An 18,804-nucleotide genomic window follows, 5' to 3' on the forward strand; every position below is an offset into this window, starting at 1 on the left:
GACAGGGTGCCACCGGAGGCACAACAGGAGCCAACAGCACTGGCTAGTGTTACTTGGAGGGGGAAGTATGCATTTGACTGGTGTGAAGATCAACAAACAAGCAAGTATCAGTGCAGTGTATGCATGAAAGATAGTACAACAAAGGGAAACAGGAGAGAGCAATGATAAGGAATACAGCAAGGAAGTCTGAGAGAACAAGAGGGAGACATACAGGAAGTAGATGGAACAATCCATGGGTAGTGAGAGGCTGATTTTTGTGTTCGACTAAGCCCTCCTCTACTAATGTGGGAGTCAGGGATAGGTCTGGCTCTGACAGGCGTCCCTGCTGGTATTGTTCTGTGCAGAGAATGTAGATCAAACTGTCAAAGGATGGTGAGATGTGTACTGACACTACTGTACCACATGCAACTCTCATGGAAGAGTCAACTCCTAACAATAACACAACTAACATTGTCTCAGACAATATTGAGGTTTGAAGAAGTGCACACATGTGAGTCACATCCAAAATCATCCTTACACTTCCTGCCAATCATACAATATAACACCAGATCTAGATTATTTATCTGAGAAGACTGTGGTAAAAACATGACCAATCTTGACAGACCAACAAACCCACCAATGATAATAAGATTGAACAGGAAGATTGCAAACATTTCAGCAGCTGGACGGTCACACATTCATCATTCGTATCATTGGGGTGCATCTTGAATTTTTCCATTTAGTTTGACCTCAGACTCCATCCTAAATACCATCACTTACATGCAGTGTTAGACACAGGTTGTGTTGCTGATAGTTGAGGGGCCTGAAAGTAGTGATGGACAGGTCCGGTTTGGTCCGGTTCTCTAGGAAATTCAGAGAACCGTGGACCGGACCATCAGTTCGGTCCGATAATGGTCCGGTTCCGGTTCAGCAAGGGTTTGAACCGAGAACCGGACCCAAAAAATGTCAAACTTCATATACATATCTTAAGTACAAATGTTCCATCCCATAGTCTCATATGTAAGTTGATTTCTGTCTTGACTCGACACCAGAACGTGGCTGGGCTAACATTAACCCTGTCGCTTCGAGCACCAAAGGTCCTGGTGCCCGGCAAGACACCCTTGACGACTACTTCAGAGACTCAAACTGGAAAAAAGTAGTTGGACTTGGTGGGTCTATTTTTGTCAAAATAATACATTAATTTACATTTTATCAGGTAGTACTATGCTTCACAAGATGAAGGATGCGTTACTGGAGCGAGAGAACCATCATGAAGCATTCGAGGACCTTGATGATGGCTTGCGAGGCAAATACAGTGCCACCGTTGAACAGTGGAGAGAACAGGTGGAGGCTTGGGAGCGTGATGCCGCACAGCCCAATCCGTTCAAACAAAAGGCAGAAAGTAAGTACGAGATCGTGATGGTAATACTTATGTGCTCATCTTAATCCTCCATATATCACAGGTATCACTATGGCTTCTGTACGACTGGAGCTGACTAGGGAGGACCAGGTTGACCTTCAAACAGGGACTTTGTTAAGAATGTTGTGTTTAAGTAGCTAGAAATACGAATTTTGTGAAAGTGCCAACTTCTGTGGGGTGCTGATTGCAGTGGAAGGGATAGTAGCAAATTCTTTGCACACCCTCCCGTATCTACCCACCCGTTGTACATTGGGTACGGTCTCGAGTTTGGATTTGTTTGTATCCGAATTCATGGGGCTTGTTCTCATAACAGGGTCCTCATTTTGCTGGCTATGCATCAGTAAACCAGTGAGTTCTTGCTGGGGATTATGCTGATTATGGTGCTTTTACATAGTCATATATTGCTTTATATTCCAATGTGATGAAAACCTTTCCTATATATTACAATATATTACAATATATGACGATATCTTCTTCTCACAGGTTCTCTGATGTCATGTCCTCGTCGTCTGCGTCCCCACGAGATTTGAGCGAGGACAATTAGAAGTTGTGCAGTCATGGAATAAAGAAGGGTTGGACTGATATCTGACTTATCATGTGATCAAGTATTTTGTGAACAATGTGCCAGACCTGAATCCAAATGGTATGCACAGGTCCAAGAGCGGTATAAATTCTGATATGATTGCTCATTCATGAGCTGGATAAACAATCTCCTGGACATTGACTTGTTCTTTCTGCGCTGTTGGGAGTTTTCTTGTGTTTTCTTGATCGATTTTCGTAGTTTGCTATGTGGTGTAATTGATCCAGGAACTGAAAAACCGCCGAGTCAGATCGCTTGGGGCCATGGATGAATAACTGGATGCATTACCTTCTTATTTCATTATATTCACTAATGACGGGAGCGTTGATCTTCCCGGGGTGTTCCCATGATGGTTGTGCGGTAAGAGCTCGTGGCGTGGTCCAGTCTACTCGCGAGCCTAGGAAGAAACGAGTGGGTTCAACATTGGCTCAACCCACTGCACAAGGATTATTCAAAGACCATATGTAGTAAGCGTACGCTGTACTTTTCTTCGACTGATGGTGAATCTTTCTGTATTGGTATTCTCATTCTGAGAGGTGCTTACGCACACCGCCTCTTTGTCTCCACAGCTTCGACAAGTATTTTGCGATCTGGTTAATCGCGCATATCCTCATGTTCTGACGTCCATCTCCACAACGTTTACAGAACTCCTGTACTGGTACCCTTGTCGAAGAACACAGCACTTGACTCCGTCAAACGATATTGCAGCGCCGACGTACGAGATATGACATGTTCATTCGCATCTTTCGTGCTAGGCCCTAGGTGCACACATATCTTGATGGTTTTATGACTTCTGATGCATCCAAGAGCAACAGAACAGAACGTACCTCTCCGCTCACTGCACCGCTTCGCCCGCTAGCTAAAGGCCTGACCTCGATGTGATAGGTGCATAGTTGAAGCAAGTGCTGCAAGAGTGCATCTGGCTCTGGTGGAGTGACGATGTGGTGTCTGACGACTAACATTGCGTCCATCTGTATTTGGGTTTGTAAAAGCAGTAATGGCCCGAAGTTGATATTGTCTTACCTTGACACAGAGGGCTCTCAGAGCACGAGCAAACCGGGACAGGTCAAGCAGCGAAACCCCGAGCCATTCGAGCGATGTGATGTCATCCAGGATTACGAGTGGGATTTGGCCATGGGTTTGGGAGTCTGACAATTTGGCTGATAGTAGATCGTAGATGTACTTTAGAGAGATAACATTCAAAGGCTCCTCTCCACGATTTTGTGCTGGTAGGTGCTGGTCGAAGACATCTATGAATTGAAAGGATTCGCTGTGGGTCACATTGGCGTTCTGTGGGGAAGTCAGTTACTATTAGATCGACGAGATGCAGAGGACTGCACGTACAGCCTTTGAAGCTACTGATTTCCAGCGCTCGAGGCTTTCGGATACAGCGAGAACAAAACATTTCGCGGTTTTGCTTTGCCTCAGGTGCAAGTGAAGGAATCGATGCAGTAAAAAGTCGGCTGGAGCTGGAAGCTGGTCTGTTATTAGAAGCAGTCGATGAGAAGAAAACAGGTCGGGCGCAGGGAACTGCATGATCAAGAAAGCATTCGACTACCTGTCACATTACATTGTTACATGTGTGTTGCCCTGAATGATCGGTTATAATTACAGACACAAACAATTGAAACAAAGCTCTCGTCGTTTTCTAGTATTCCCTACTCATCACTCCGCCGGTTTTCATAAAGCATTTTAGTATGGTTTCATCTTTAATCTGACCCAAATATTGATGACTCATATTAGCAAAGGTCTACCTAGACCATTGGACGTGACCTTGTCATGTCTGTTCCCAGCTTCGAGGATCTCTTCGGGTCATGTACCCTGGAGGTGATAGCTCCAGACACCTCCATAAAGTTTCCCGAGCCAGGAGCTGCTGATCATTGGTTAGCCGCGCTTAAATCATCTGGTATTGAAAGAAGACAAGCGTTCTTCGGTAAGGTACAAGATTTCATTGAACATGCTAGTCTTGATGCTCATCAAATGGCTAATCAGATGAGCAACTACACCTTCTCTTGATTGCACAAATACCCTGTCCATCTGTGGACGTTGATCCCAAGTATCCACCTACATTCCTTCTCGATTTTCTTGCCCATGTGCAGGTTTCGCTTGAAGCCACTTATATCTCGCAAACACCTACAACTCTCCCTGAAACTCCCCAGACTGCCCGAGTCCTTGCTCCACCACGCACATCATCTGTGGCTAAGCCTCGGCCTACATCACTCCATCCTTCCTTATTTCCTCCCCATACACCAAATCCTACACCATCTTCTACGGAGAGGGATCGCAAGTACGCACAATCCGAAGGAACTCTTCTTCTTGCCAGTATATGGGGTCACAGGCCCGCGAGTTTATCTAAAGAGAAGTTTTCTCTCTTGTATTCAGAGGCAAAGAAGGCTTGGTTGGCTGTATACGAACTCTCCTTGACCGTGTGTGAGTGTGCGCAAGCAATACGTCTGCCACTTGTCCTAAACACTCTTCTAGCGTTTCTTCGCCTTTCGTTCTCAGATCCTCTTCTGTCCTTGACCGTGTCAACTACATTGCGAGAGAAGGCGGTTTCACTGTCACAAGCAAACCATCCATTTGTCATATTTCTGTCGGAAAGCGACATTCTTGCTGAGCTTTCTGCTTCTGGCATAAGTTCATTCTCGAAGCAGCAGAACCAGGACACAGATAATGTCGGGGAGGATGATCAGACCGGGCTTGAGGAAGTCAATTTACTAGAAGGTCTTTCGACTGGTAGTCTTTCATGCCATATCAATGTTACGGGTTCACTTACATGTTTTCTAGGATACAACGTTACTCCCGGCACGGAACCACTCTGGCTTCCATCCACTCGCTTGGGGAATGTCATGCGTCGAGAGCTATTCTCTCTCTTACCTGTGCAACCTTCATCTGCCCAACCACTTGCGTCAAGCCCTAAGCGTCCACCTAATGCCACTTTACGGAAATCATTTCGCAAAATTCTCCAGACAGTCTCTGGCTTCCGGGTGCGGATGCGAACCGTTTTTGTTCCCCACATCCTCTTTCCAGAAATGAATTCAAGGACGGGCTTCAATGACGATGATAGCGATGCGCAGGAACGAGAGGCAGGGAACAACGAACGTACTGTCGTTCTCTGTGTTGAAGTCGAGAATTCTGGAGAATCAGGCTTAGGTGTTGGTTTCTCAGTGGAAAAGGTGGATGTGAAAATCGGTGGCGAAGGTGCATCTGTCAAACTGATTGGTTGGGGAGAGGGTGCTTTTGAGGCTGAAGTGGAGGCGCACACCTTCCCACTTCTGATCGGATCTATGGAACAGTACAATTTGTTATACGCCGTTTCATTCCTCAAGCCTTTAGCAGACTCAGATCTCTCGCTGGTTGGTCGGCGGTCTGGTACTGTCTCTGCAAACTCAGATCTTCAGCGGGCGGTAGCAATCAATATTCATGGCAAACCTTACTTGTCGAAGGCAGATGGTGAACATGACTCTGAGGACGGTGATGGTCCTACCCTGACCTACCCAACACATACATTTTCCTCTCGGTGGAACTGTATCCTGGATCTTTCTTCGAAACCACCGGAAGAACCTCTGGACTTCTCAGACCCTTCTATTGGTGCTCGTAGTGTGTTACCAGAGCCTGCGTCTCCCTTCCCGGGGCAAGCCGCTTTGGCATCTGCGATGCCGAAAGCGCAATCTGTTACTGGGAACAAACGACATACCCTTCCCAACAATATCACAGCTATACGGGCGATTAACCCGAATGCTAACTTCCGCCCGATGCCATATCGCGACCAATCTTCCGCCTCGCCAACACCCTCCAACAAACAATACACTCCTCCCTCTGTCACTGTACAAAGTTTCTCAAAGTTTCCTTCCACTACATTCGGCATTCCACCTCCGACCATTCCCCTGTTAGGCGTTACTACACCCAATGGCGCCCCACATGGCCCATCAGAGTCTCAAACGTTCGTGACTCCGCCAACTCCTGCGTACCCTGCATTCCCTCCGGCTACTGCTCCAGCAACATCTCACTTCCAAACGCCACTGAGTAACCATCAAGGAGCCTCTGGACCGAGTATCGAAATCCGCAGGGAACGTGGTCTCGGAATGACGGCAGCCATACCACAAACTCCTGGACCAACCGTCGGCGGCGGCGCATTCGATCCCGCTCGAGATACCCCAGCAACTGGCGGAGAGCCCATCATCGTCTCCATTGGCTTGCTCCCACCACCTACAGGTTTCGCCGCGTCTATGAAATTATATCCCTGCGATCAGTTCACGCTTGACATCTTCGTGTTCAATCAGAGCTCATGGACCAGAAGGTTCGAAATCAGCTGTCCGGATCCAGACCGTAGACGTAGACGGAAGATCGAGCAGGAGAAAACTTCGCGGGGTGGCAAGACGACTATCAATGAGTTACAGAGTGTGATGACGCCTCCTGGGATACTCCCATTGCAAAACCGCGTGCGAATCGGGTATGTAGCATTTCGGGTGAATTGTCGTGCTGTTATTTAATGATGTTTCTCGAAATTGCAGGCCGCTGCGTCCATCTACCTGCCAGTCAGTCAGAATGGACTTCCTTGCAATGACTCCTGGTGTACATTCTCTTGAGATTCTTAGTCTCACGGATATTGAGACGGGTTTCTCTATGGATCTGAGGTGAGTTCACGTTAATTCGTCTTCTGAAGTTCTGCTTCGCGTGCTGAACAGTTACGGTAGATCTGTATTAGATGTTGTCGTTCACGAGCATCATCAGATGTAATCCTTCCATTCTACGCCGAGTGATCGGCAGATAAAAATCGAATCTGTAGCGAGACAGGGCATAAAACAAACAGCGTAAAATATACAAGAGAGTGTGGCAGAAGGGTAGAGAACATATATTAAGGTCGTCTTCCGAGGTAATCCGAGTCATCACAAGTATGACATAGGTGGGTTACACCCACTGAGACTTCTCCCAGGCCGGATCCTGCATAAATGCGCAGAGAACCTTACTACCGGTCTAAGAAGGCCGTCAGATTGTTTGTACGGTTCTTCTTATCTAGTCGCTTACCTGCAGGAGTGGGTGACCAGCAACGATGCTTAAGAATCGTTCCAGTCCCTCCCTTCGACTCTCAATGACTTCATCGGAAAATCTATTGGTGAAGACTTTGCCAGGGAGTGGAGGAATGTTGACACGAGTAGATTCGCGCTCCAGAATATCGCGGAACGCCTCGAAGTCGGAATAACGGCGCCGGACGAGAGAATGGCGCAGCTTAAATGCAGGAATGTTTGTCTACAGCACATAAGGATAAGCACTCGGGTGACTGGAACCGCGGTAGCAGTATGTTTCACCTTGCACACGATCTCGTAGTCGGTATACATCTTTCTGCCAAAACCTGTTATTCAATGGTAAGGAGGTAGAATCCCACAGAGCAAATTTTGTATTGCCCACCGTGTGTTTGAGGATTGCGAACTTCAATTTCTAAGAAGCTCTCAGGGACGCTGTACATTTCTTCAATCTGGGAAGCGCTTGCTTGTGTTTATGCAGCAGAAATGGGATGATAAAAGTGAGGTGGGCTTACGGTCTGCTCGCGCCCGCCGAGGCGGGGCTCGTCGAACGCGGTGCTGCGAGCAAATGGCGACACGCTAGTTGTCATGTCGTCGACGTTAACGTTGGTGCAGTCTCAGTGTGAACAGCACATCATCACCCACGCAGCTGTCACAATTGGTCACACCTGAGTCACACATCACTACTCTACTTTGTGTTAGTACCTTCTCAGATCTCCACCATCATCTCTATGGGAAGACAAAACTGCACTGTTCACCGTGGTCATAAAGTCCCATCGACGTAAATGATAGCATAATACAAGATATTTGTATACGACTGGACCGACTACAGCCATATTTTCCCATCATGACCCGATCTTTTCTCTCGGTAATTCAACTTCATTTTAGTATGCGCACTTCCGTGCTCTCTGCACGAGAAAGTATAAACATCTGAGGATAACCATATCATGAGATTATGCTCACTCTCTAATTCACCCAGGCACGAGCACTCTGGAAAAGCCTGAACCACGGACTCGAACCGTCCCACGAGTCCCCAAACGCGGGTGGATACCAACTGCAACTTTCCAGTGCTACGACACGTTCTGGATGGGGCATAAGACCCATTATTCTGCCGTCAATTGTCTGCACGCCAGTGATCCCATCGGGACTGCCATTCGGGTTCAATGGATAAACTTCTGTGGGTTCACCCGCAGAATCGACATATTGCAGTGCGACGAGGCCTGCTTTTTGCAGGGCTTCTCTGTGGGTATGGTCCGAAAATGACACTCTTCCCTCTCCATGAGCAACAGCAACAGGAAGCTTTGACCCAACCATATCTCGCAAGAAGACGGAGGCCTTCGTCACTTCATTAGAAGTGACTTCGACCATGGATACACGACCCTCGAAGCGTTCAGAGGCATTCTGCTTGAAGTCGGGCCAGTGGTCTGCGCCAGGAATGATCTCTCTCAAATGACTGAGCCATTGGCAACCATTGCAGACGCCGAGAGTGAACGTAGTTTTATCTGCGAAGAAGTGGGTAAACTCCTTCCTCGCTATGTCGTTCAAAAGTACTGAGTGAGCCCAGCCTTTCCCAGCACCAAGCACGTCTCCATAGGAAAATCCGCCGCAAGCTGCTAGACCGCGGAAGCGCGAAAGCGAGAGCGCTCCAGAGAGAATATCAGACATGTGAACATCCACGGCATCAAAACCTGCCGCCGTAAATGCCCAAGCCATTTCCACATGTCCGTTGACACCTTGCTCACGCAAGATGGCAACCTTTGGCCGCGATGAGAGACTTCGTGAGGGGGATGGCGTGTGCTCAAATGTGAGGTCATAAAATAAACCCTTGTGAGTGTGATCCTTGATGAGGTTGAATTCCTGCCGTGCTCCGATAGGGTTGTCGCGCAGAGATTGCATGCGGTACGAAGTGTCGGCCCAGGCTTGTTGAATCTCCTGACGTGTGCTCGAAAATAGCACCTTGGATTCGTGATTGATGGCGAAAAGTTGATCAGAAGGGTCGATGTTGACGCGCCCAATGACGTGGATGGATGTGGAAGGGAAGCCGACGTCGACAAACTCGCTCATGAGCTTACTCAGGTGGGACTCGCGCACTTGGACGACAGCTCCTAACTCCTCATTGAATAGGGTCGCCACAGGATCGGAAGCACTATGGAGAGTGTCAAGGGAGATTACAGCGCCTACTCGACCAGCGAAGCACATCTCCACCAAAGTTGTGAAGAGCCCTCCGTCGGAGCGATCGTGATATGCAAGGATCAAGTCAGGCTGATTCTTTTTGACCTTCTGGCACCCATCGAAGAACGTTTGAACTGTAAGAGAATTCTCGACGTCTGGCGCCTCTGAACCAATTTCCTTGAAAACCTGCGCAAGCGCCGATCCACCCATGCGCGTCTTGCCATGAGCAAGATCGAAGAAGACGAGCACAGTCGGTTCTTTCAGGTCTGTACGCAACTGAGGCGTCCATGTTCGTTCGACGTTGTTCACCGGCGCGAACGCCGTGACAATGAGAGACAATGGTGCACTAACTTCACGCTGCTCCTCTCCTTGCTTCCACTTCATCGACATTGACATTGAATCCTTGCCGACGGGGATGCCGACGCCCAGCGCAGGACAAAGTTCCATACCGACAGCGGCCACGGCGGCGTACAACCCTGCACCTTCGCCTTCCTTAGAAGCAGCGCACATCCAGTTTGCACTGAGCTTGACGCGAGAAAGGCTGGAGACGGAAGCTGCAGCCAGGTTGGTGAGCGCCTCAGCTATAGCCATTCGAGCGGACGCAGATGGATTTAGCAGAGCTACAGGTGTTCGTTCACCCATTGCCATGGCTTCACCACTCAGGACATCAAAGCCATATGATGATCGAGTGACCGCAACGTCAGCAACTGGGACCTGCCACGGTCCAACCATTTGGTCGCGAGTCACCAAGCCTGTGATGGTTCTATCTCCAATTGTGATAAGGAAAGATTTTGACCCTACTGATGGAAGACGAAGAACGCGGTCCACTGCAAGGGACAAGCGGTTGGACAAGGTGGAGGAGTTTGGAAGATATTTCGAAAGGGAAGTATCAAAATTCATAAAACCAATCTTTCGAGTGGTATCCTTGCGCGACATGCGAGGAGGCTTCCCGAAAAGTGTCGACATTTTGAGGTGAATAACATCTTGCGACAGGAGGCGGTCGGTGACGATGAGTTCTTCTTCCTCAGTCGCGACGCCGACGATGGAGAATGGACACCGTTCCCTTTGGGCTATTTTCTCGAACTCGCTGGCCTTTTCTGCCGACACAGCAAGGACATAGCGTTCCTGACTTTCGTTGCACCATATCTCCATGGGAGACATCGAGCTGTCCGCGACAAGTACGTCCCTGATCTCAAACTTCGCGCCAAGTCCTGAGTCGTGAACTAGCTCTGGAAGTGCATTGGATAGTCCACCGGCGCCCACATCATGGATACTCTGGATAGGAGTACCCTCCCCCAAGCTAACGCAAGCGTCGATAACTTGCTGGCATCTCCTCTGCATCTCTGCATTCTCTCTCTGGACAGATGCAAAATCCAATTCCGCAGAGCTGGCGCCAGATACCTGACTAGATGCTGCGCCACCACCTAAACCAATGAGCATACCTGGGCCACCCAGGACGATGATCTTCGCCCCTGGGGAAATCCGCATTTTCATCGCGAACTGTGGGCGGACGTTCCCGTATCCACCGGCGATCATGATTGGCTTGTGATAGCCTCTGATCTCCTGTGTAGATCCGTCCTCCGAGGCAGGGACAGATTCAGAGAACGTACGGAAGTAGCCTGCAAGGGCTGGACGACCGAACTCATTGTTGAAGGCACTCGCGCCCAAAGGGCCTTCGATCATGATGTCGAGGGCTGACGCAATGTGTGAGGGCCGACCAAAATCCGTCTCCCAAGGTTGCTCATAGCCGGGTATGAGAAGGTTGGAGACAGTGAAACCAGCTAGTCCAGCCTTAGGTTTCGATCCTCGGCCTACTGCTCCTTCATCTCGAATCTCCCCTCCTGAGCCCGTAGCTGCTCCTGGATAAGGAGAGACTGCAGTGGGATGGTTGTGTGTCTCGACTTTGATGAGAATCGGCATGTTCTCGACAGAAGCTTGGTAAATATGTTCGGTAGAAGGACTATGTACGCCAAATCGAGGAGCTTGTGCGCCTTCAAGGACAGCTGCGTTATCAGAATATGCGGAGATTGTTCCCAGCGGACTGATTTTCTCCGTATTCCTGATCATCTGGAAAAGTGACCAGTCGAGAAGCGTCTCGTCTACTGTCCACGATGCGTTGAATATTTTGTGCCTGCAATGCTCCGAGTTCACTTGCGCAAACATGAACAGCTCCGCGTCGGTGGGATTACGGTTGATTGGTGACGATCCAGATACAAATGCTTCCACCAAGTAATCAATTTCATCTGCTGCAAGCGCGAGTCCCAGTGCTTTGTTCGCAGTCGAAAGCTTCTCGCGTGCAGCACCAGCATCAATTTCCTCCCCTTCACCTCTCAACTCCACAATCCGCAGGGGGCTCGGGGAGTGATGTTGAAAGACCACGCCCTCGAGAGGTAGAGACATATGAACGCTCTGCGTCATACGATCGTGAAGCAAATGGGACAGCGCAGTCAGATCTTCCTTCCCAAGGTCTTCATTGTTTGCCAGCTGGAAGACGAACGCGACCCCGCGTTCGAGACGATCTATGTGTTGTGACAAATTACATATACCAGCGATGTCAGTCGCTTTGCTGGACCACGGTGATATAGAACCAGCTCTTGGTAGAACGTAGAAGACATTGTGCCCGGAGTGAAGGGCTTCGGATGTCAATGAAAGTCTGATATCATCGCCGTAGTCCAGCAACAGATCAATAGCTTGTCTTTGTGACGATGCATTGTTAGCTAGGTCATCCTGTAGCGATTGGCTCGGAGACTTGACGAGGTGGATGTAGACTGCATCAACGGATATTACATCCGGTTTGATGGTTTTGATATGCTGGAGAAGTGCGTGACGCTTCGACGAGGAGAGTGCAGACGAGCCTGGGAGGACGAGCATGCCTGCATGATGTCAGTGCTGCGTAAAATTCACTGTACTGGCTTTCTATCTCACCTCAGTCAGTTAAATTTCTGAACAGAGCTTGGGCAAGTGATGACGAGATCTGCTCACTGCTGCAAAATTTCGAGTCATCCAGATCGATATCTTATCTTATCTTATCGCAAAGTTTGTTGATATTTGGTTTTTTATAAGTTCGCGATCTGCAGTGCCAGCACGGCGAATATTTCATACCGTATCAGCTGCCAGGTTTTGCGTAACTGATGTATTTCTATGGCACGATTATAGCGCGGCCACTGAAGCTCATCATTCTGAACAAAGTCTTACCGAGTAGCTGATGTGTTTCTACGCCAAGAGCATCAAGTTGAATTCCTTCCACTAGTACCGCACACATAAAAGGCGGGGCTCCGAGTTAGGAATCCTACTTCAAGCTTCAAGGCCTGCGCTCTCAATGACTCTCATCATATGCAAATCCATTGTATCAGAATCCTTCGGGTCGAGAGCTTCTAGCAGCCTCCGCAAATGGTAAGTCAACCTTCGTAGTCTGGGCGATATAAGCAGGTATCTGTGCACTTGGTCCAACTCCGGCCCAAACACTTGCTCGTCACCGCTATAGATGTCACAAGTGCCAAAAAACAATAGCAGGTGCGCGTGGTGCAGGCTGCCAAGATGGTCTACGTCACGCCCTGACACAGGCAAAGATGTCCAACAGCAATTCGTGAACCAGTTTGAAGAGGGCTTTCAGATAAAACGCCTTAGTTTCTAATGCTATGATGCAGACTATGTGATACTCAAAGACTGAATGGCTGGGAAATAACGTACAGTGATCTTTTTTAGTCTATTCTGTAGCGATTTAATTTTTTTTGCATAGGTTTCAAGTGAATTACTTATCAACAGCGCTATTGAACGTTCTCATGTTACCTCATTTCATTGCAACCTCGGCACCTCAGTCTGCGTCGAAATTTGTCATTGTTTCAAAAAATGATGTTTGTGCGCGAACTCAGCTCCCGACTACCTGTGTCAACACTTATAGCAGTCTCAGCTGTCAATCCCGGTTTTTTTCATTCCCACTTAATGCGTTCCACCGAAACAAACAACCCCCCTTCATAAGATTGGGTGTCGCAACCATGAAAACCTCACTCACACCACGGAAATGCGGGGTCAAATACTTGTCTACCCTGCTGTTGACCCGGGTGAGAGCTCGCGACATGGCGTCTTGCTGTGAGCAGAAGGAGCAGAGCCATTATCTGATCAGTATGGAAGGAAGAGATTTTCAGACACATGTGGGTAGACATTGCTCTATTTTATCTGATCGCTGTGGACGTTACTCATTATCATTATTACTATTTAGTTGGAGAAATCGACATCTTAAGTAAAGTCGATTCCAGAGTTCAGCGTATCGTTGACGAGCTAGTATTAATCGAGCGCGCTATGCACTGATGCTGAGTATCAGATATTAGGTTGTGTGCCACGTTCGTTTATATCGACAATCTCAGGTTGTGAAGCTTTATATTACTCAATGCTGTGTGTTTTTCTAAAGCACTGCTGCAGAGTATACCCGCATTTCCCAAATGAACGTTGAGGCCATCTTCTATGAATCTCTAACGATCGGCACAGCTCTTGAATGTCGGCTGTCCCCTATCTCGTGGTCTGCCGCGAGGAAAGCTCGAGGCTCTCAGGATAATTGACCTTCAGCCCGCGGTTTCCACCTTGCTCTGCATCTTGTATACCTCAGTCCTAGCCCTGCTAACCCTTACCCATACACAAGATGCCACATTTCCAGAGACAACAGTTCAGTTGGGCCAACTGCGAAGATCCTGATATTCTGGCTCTGACTGCTGCGACACAACTCGTGAGTACCATAGCCACACTTGATACCCGTCGATGACCTATGTGCAATAGCCGCCTGACAGGCCTGTCAGACATTACAGTGACATTACAGAACCGTCATGGCTACCACGCCTGAACTCCTTCAATTCTGGTCATTCTGATTGTTCCAGTCACGACGCCTCAGAGCATGGGTCTTCCATGTTCGCGGACGATCATTATCGTGCCCACCACAGTCCTGCAGATGCGTTAGTCAGCTATGTGAGCTTGCGAATTCACATCATTGTTTTCTCAGTCATTCATTAATAACTTTCTGCAGCCCGACCTCGGACAGTCTCCTGAACAGCCCATGACATTTGGACGCTGGCTGCGTCTACTAGGACGACGTGCTTGTCGAGCAAGCGGATATATTTGACTTGCCTTTGACTGAGTCTCTTGAATTAGAAATGTCCTCATCGAGTGACAAGGGTTGTACTTTAGAATTGTTTCCTTTCATCTTTCTGTTTCCTCCGGCCATTGTAGATGTATGTAGACGCCCTGCGGTTTACCAGTTACCACGCATTCTTCTTTCACGACCATGTCACGAATCGTTTTTTCTTGTTGATACCTTATGATACCCCATCACTAGTATTCTTTACACTACTAAGACTCGACCACGTTTTTGCAGATGCTCGTTCACGTTCAAGTATCAAGAATTTTGCACTCCCCTTTCCCCGACCTTTCTCCCACCTCGATACTTCCATTTACTAGTATGCCTCGCTGCATACATTTGCTCATAACATGCAGAAGCAATCAGACCCTTCGGCCATTAACTGGTCCGGATTCCGGAAAGCTGTGTTCGGCTTTTGGAGAGGCCTCTTCCGGATCTCACTTAATGCGCCACCTCATCGCAGTGCACCCAGTCAGATGACTCAGATCTGAGATCTGACTGGTGACAATGTATTTTATCCTGAATATGCTGTAACACTGCTGCAACACGACTGCTATATGCCAACTCATATGGCAAGCTAGTTTCTTCGAACGTGATATCAATCATATCAAAACCTCTACGCGCGAGGGCCGCACTCTCGCGGTGGTAATTCACACTACTGCAGGTTCTTAATATCATCGGATGTCATTTGACTTAGTGTAGTCCGAGTCCCAGCGGCTAATAATGCAGAGTCAGTAGAATAGAGCTACATATGTGAAATGAAGTGTGCTCCTCGATATCCGGAAGTACGTGTCATGCTACAGTTAAGGATGTATGAAAAGAGGGAGAGCATGGCATTAATGCAGTGATAGTTATTAACAGCATCCGTGGTGCGTAGCGTACAAAAAACAGAGCAAAGCATTATCTCCGATCGAGTCCAAATGATAAGCGCTGTGTCAGAGTTACAATGCAAAGCCAGCATGGGGGTTCGTTATCCTTTTCGTCTGCGTCGGAGATACTGCGTGGGCGTCGTCGTCAAACGGAGTTGCAAACGGGTTTATGGTATTGCTAGACTTCCGCGCGTGAGTAGTCGTGAGAAGCCGTGTTACGGGGGGTAGGGAGGACGGCGTAAGCCCCGGCTGGGGAGGAGCCATTGCGGGCTTGTTTTTGGCAGCGAGGAGCGCAGCCTGCACTTGTGACGGATAGAGCGTCAATGGGACAGTTGCATGCTGTGGGGGCGCCCGTTCGAAGGCGTGATGGAGCGGCATCGCAAGCGGGCTTGGTTCCTTGGTCTGCGGAAGAGTGAAGCCATATTCGTCGAATGGGCCAACGTCAGTGGGCACGCTGGCTTTCCTGCGCTGCTCTGGATGGAGCAGTGGCGAGAAGGATATAGAAGGAAGTGCCGGGTTCTTGGCAGGAACTACGCTCTTCGTCCATGGCCGAGAGGGTGGAGTCGGCGAGACAGACCAAGCAGAGGAAGGCTCTTCTCGAGCTGGAGACCGCTCAATGTGTGGCAGGTCATCTGGCTTGAGCGAGGAAGCATGCGCGATCGAAATTGTCAATTGAGGTCTAGAAGACTGGGCTATCGGCCTATCGACGACAAATTCCTCAGCGGGAGCAGCCTTCTTAGTAAAGAGGTTTGTCACGGGTTTGAACCAGTGCGACCTGGTTTGTTCATTTTCTACCTGTGGAAAGTCCTCTCTGTCCCCACCGTCAACATCCTGCTTCCTCTTTCCAAGAGCCATCAAACGCATCAGCCTACTGATAGCGCGAGAGTGTGTTGACGGCTGCTGCTGCCGCTCAACTTTCGGCTCACCCCCCTCGTGGAAAAAACTATCCCAGCTTTTCTCAAACCTCGGTTCAAGCGATTTCAGCGGATGATTGGCAGACCGGCTGAACGGATTAAGGCTGAATGCTGAACGCGGCTCAGGAAGAGGCGTAAACGAACGAAAACCCATATCAGGCGTCTTTTCGCCCTTTTCCGAATCCTTGCTGATGTGAACGATGGACGGTGCGTTAGGAAAGGCTGCTACAATATCATCGTTGCGTTGCTCCTTGCGCCATTTACGCTTCTTGTACGCTTCAACCCAATTTCTCGCGTAGGAATGCCAGAAAACGATAGCGAGACCCATGACTACGACAACGCCCCAGAGAATGAGGAACAGGGCAAACATAATTCGTTCCTGCTTGAGAGAGTCCACGTATGTCGCCACAAGCCTTCCGATCAGGCCGCTTGAGTCACTTTGACCGCCACCAAGCGCGGCGGTTGCAATTGGCTGAGTGATCTCATTAACATTGGACGACGAAAGCACCAAGACGGTCTCGTTGACAGTCGGAAGATCGATATTCAAGTTCTCGTTCAGGAACGTGAGTGCCTCTTCGAGTGCATCGACTTTCGAGCCGATAATGCACCGGACGAAGTCCTGCGCAGTGTTCTCCAAGATGGTCCCATTGAACACACTCGCGACGATATTCTGAACATCCGTGTAGAAGTCGTTCAGCGTCGTATTGAGTGTTGTTGTGGTGCCATTGACCCAGCCGAACAGACCGTCGTTGACAGAGGACTGAACAGTCTCAACACGTGCATTGATGCTACCAGCGTATGATGAGGACTGGTTATACATTGAACTGTTCACCTGCGCGAAGATCGTGCTGGAGAGATCCTGCACACTCGCAGCCGCTTGTGCAGTGTACTTTGCTTCCAAGGGACCGACAGCAAGAAGCTGTACCTGAACGGAAAGTAGACCGAAGAAACCGATCAAGAAGCAGGCAAGTGCAGGCGCATGGAAAATGTAGTGCAGAAACCATCGTAGGTGAGTGTGCTGTGAAGGGGACATACGCAGTTTAGCTGAGAGGGTGTTGGCTATGCGAGTAAGTAAGGGATGTTGCGCATCCGTCTGGAGCATGAGAAGATTGTGGTTGGTGAGTGTGACAGAAGGGGCACTAGCGGAGCTGGTGTACACCGTGGTGGGGTCAGAAACCCATGCCTCACGAGTGCGACGGAGGTGAGACTGCAAGCAGTACCACTTATACCACTCGAGGGCAAAGTGTCCTGCTAGCAGGGCGAAGAGAACAATGATCAATATAATGGTGCCAATCTTCGTAATCGTGAGGAGGTCATTTCCGAGATCGTCAATTGAGGAAGTGTCCAAATTGTTGCAAAAGGAAACCGTGTTCTGAGCAGGGACAGGAAGCGTCGATACATCGAAGACAAGGCCTTGGAATGTGCTGTTGATATCAGACTTCACGGCCTCAAAAGGTGTATCGACGCTAATGCGGGTTAGTAGACGTATATACTCATTTCGTTGTAAGACATACAGAGATTCAATAGAGTTCTTGATCGACGACACAGTTGGGAGTGAATTGTTAAGCTGAATCAACGCATTCTCAAAATCCGTTGGGATAGTGATACTGGACAGAGAGTCCAGGCTCGAGACGTTGAATTGTGGCGCGGTGATTTTACTGAAAGGATTGACCTTGTTGAGCTCGTTGACGACGCTTGTAATGGCAGAGTTGAGCGAAGTGGCATCATTCTGCAGACCTGACACAATGGTGGTTATGGTGCTTTGCAAGAAAGAAGTGATCTAAGCCAGTGTCAGCAAAAATTCATCGAAAGACAAACTTTTCATACCTCTTGAACAGCAGCAATGAGAAGTGCAAGCCCACCTCCAACAATCAGCTCGAGGAAACACAAAAACGTGGAGCGGTAAATGTCAATAAGGAAATTAATGATCGCTTCCATGACAGTCAATGATAGAATCAGAGCTGCGCGCGCGTCATTCATGGTGCCATTGATAGTATCTGCGATTAACTGATTTGAGGCAATTGCCATATACCGCGGAGCACTGGCCGCAGCTGTAGCAGCTTGTTCTGCTGCTTGACATGCGATCAAGAAGTCACCCTTTGCATTGGCTACCGCAGTTTGGGCAGATTGGGATGATAGCTGGAGCCTGAATATCACGAAAATGAGCGAAAGAATTGGATATGCTAGCCAGGCTAGGGAAAGGATGTGAGGGAGTTGAAGGTAAGGTTTGAGAGTCGTGCTCGAAGTCTGTATTGTAGAATGAACGTTATAACCTGGCGGAGGCGTTATTCCTCCTTGAGTGCGAAAAGAGAAGGACATCTGGGATGATGATGGTCGACCTGCGACGTCGAATAAAACTCTGATTGCCAACTGGTGGCGGTCGTCAGTAGTAAAGAGAGAAAGATAAAATAACTAGCAAGAAAGAGGGCCCTGGGAGAAGCGCTGGTGTAACCCATTCTTTTTCTTTTTAGAGCCAAATCATCATTGTCCCGGCACGGTGTGTCCTGAGTCCTCATTGTTCTTGAAAAGGACTGCGAAAGAGGACGAAGCACAATAAGAAGTTCACAATTAGGTAACCTTGTTGATGGTCGGAGTTCGGAGTGTTCTCGTCGGCGGCAAATCCGCAAGTGAATTATGCTGCCGTACAGCTGGCAACCACAGCTTGTCTTCTCCACGGATCATCATCAGTTGTCTCACCGAAGACCCATCGTCACAGGGCTG

The 18,804-nt window shown here is 48.8% G+C and overlaps 5 protein-coding genes across 5 annotated transcripts; 1 reads left to right on the plus strand and 4 right to left on the minus strand.

Moving 5' to 3' along the window:
• Positions 1-2,504: 2,504 nt before the first annotated feature.
• HD556DRAFT_677188 (uncharacterized protein) lies at positions 2,505-3,587 on the minus strand. Its single transcript, XM_041311277.1, has 4 exons — positions 3,324-3,587; positions 3,003-3,269; positions 2,807-2,950; positions 2,505-2,753 (listed from the first exon to the last, which is right to left on the minus strand). The coding sequence occupies exons 1-4, from the start codon at positions 3,513-3,515 to the stop codon at positions 2,619-2,621; spliced, it is 738 nt and encodes a 245-aa protein (XP_041157704.1). The 5' UTR covers positions 3,516-3,587; the 3' UTR covers positions 2,505-2,618.
• Positions 3,588-3,758: 171 nt separating this feature from the next.
• Positions 3,759-6,620, plus strand: HD556DRAFT_1433176 (TRAPP trafficking subunit Trs65-domain-containing protein; the record flags this gene model as incomplete). The annotated part of the gene is made up of 4 exons (XM_041305198.1): positions 3,759-3,912; positions 3,972-4,409; positions 4,461-6,432; positions 6,494-6,620. The coding sequence occupies 4 exons, from the start codon at positions 3,759-3,761 to the stop codon at positions 6,618-6,620; spliced, it is 2,691 nt and encodes an 896-aa protein (XP_041157705.1).
• A 270-nt stretch (positions 6,621-6,890) lies between these two features.
• On the minus strand, positions 6,891-7,593 carry HD556DRAFT_1445792 (sorting nexin SNX3 family protein; the record flags this gene model as incomplete). Its single annotated transcript, XM_041306994.1, has 5 exons — positions 6,891-6,956; positions 7,008-7,229; positions 7,289-7,332; positions 7,389-7,455; positions 7,519-7,593. The coding sequence occupies 5 exons, from the start codon at positions 7,591-7,593 to the stop codon at positions 6,891-6,893; spliced, it is 474 nt and encodes a 157-aa protein (XP_041157706.1).
• A 93-nt stretch (positions 7,594-7,686) lies between these two features.
• HD556DRAFT_1295269 (CobB/CobQ-like glutamine amidotransferase domain-containing protein) lies at positions 7,687-12,152 on the minus strand. The gene is made up of 2 exons (XM_041299426.1): positions 12,101-12,152; positions 7,687-12,048 (listed from the first exon to the last, which is right to left on the minus strand). The coding sequence occupies exon 2, from the start codon at positions 12,044-12,046 to the stop codon at positions 7,970-7,972; it is 4,077 nt and encodes a 1,358-aa protein (XP_041157707.1). The 5' UTR covers positions 12,047-12,048; positions 12,101-12,152; the 3' UTR covers positions 7,687-7,969.
• A 2,811-nt stretch (positions 12,153-14,963) lies between these two features.
• On the minus strand, positions 14,964-18,645 carry HD556DRAFT_1273630 (uncharacterized protein). Its single transcript, XM_041299206.1, has 3 exons — positions 17,911-18,645; positions 17,598-17,863; positions 14,964-17,549 (listed from the first exon to the last, which is right to left on the minus strand). Exons 1-3 carry the CDS (start codon positions 18,400-18,402, stop codon positions 15,242-15,244), a joined length of 3,066 nt encoding a protein of 1,021 aa, XP_041157708.1. The 5' UTR covers positions 18,403-18,645; the 3' UTR covers positions 14,964-15,241.
• Between the last annotated feature and the right edge of the window lie 159 nt (positions 18,646-18,804).

Source organism: Suillus plorans (assembly GCF_016647745.1).
Source record: "Suillus plorans strain S12 chromosome Unknown HD556scaffold_47, whole genome shotgun sequence".
NCBI classification, from domain to species: domain Eukaryota; kingdom Fungi; phylum Basidiomycota; class Agaricomycetes; order Boletales; family Suillaceae; genus Suillus; species Suillus plorans.

Bases quoted from the DNA above. Each gene is read 5' to 3' on its own strand.
- HD556DRAFT_1273630 (XM_041299206.1), bottom strand. From the start codon at position 18,402: ATGTCCTTCTCTTTTCGCACTCAAGGAGGAATAACGCCTCCGCCAGGT. The intron at 17,864-17,910 runs GTATGAAAAGTT...ACACTGGCTTAG, and splicing joins TCATTGCTGCTGTTCAAGAG to ATCACTTCTTTCTTGCAAAG. The intron at 17,550-17,597 runs GTATGTCTTACA...AACCCGCATTAG, and splicing joins AAGAACTCTATTGAATCTCT to CGTCGATACACCTTTTGAGG.
- HD556DRAFT_1295269 (XM_041299426.1), bottom strand. From the start codon at position 12,046: ATGCTCGTCCTCCCAGGCTCGTCTGCACTCTCCTCGTCGAAGCGTCAC.
- HD556DRAFT_677188 (XM_041311277.1), bottom strand. From the start codon at position 3,515: ATGCAGTTCCCTGCGCCCGACCTGTTTTCTTCTCATCGACTGCTTCTA. The intron at 2,951-3,002 runs GTAAGACAATAT...ACCCAAATACAG, and splicing joins TGAGAGCCCTCTGTGTCAAG to ATGGACGCAATGTTAGTCGT. The intron at 2,754-2,806 runs GTACGTTCTGTT...AAAACCATCAAG, and splicing joins GCGGTGCAGTGAGCGGAGAG to ATATGTGTGCACCTAGGGCC.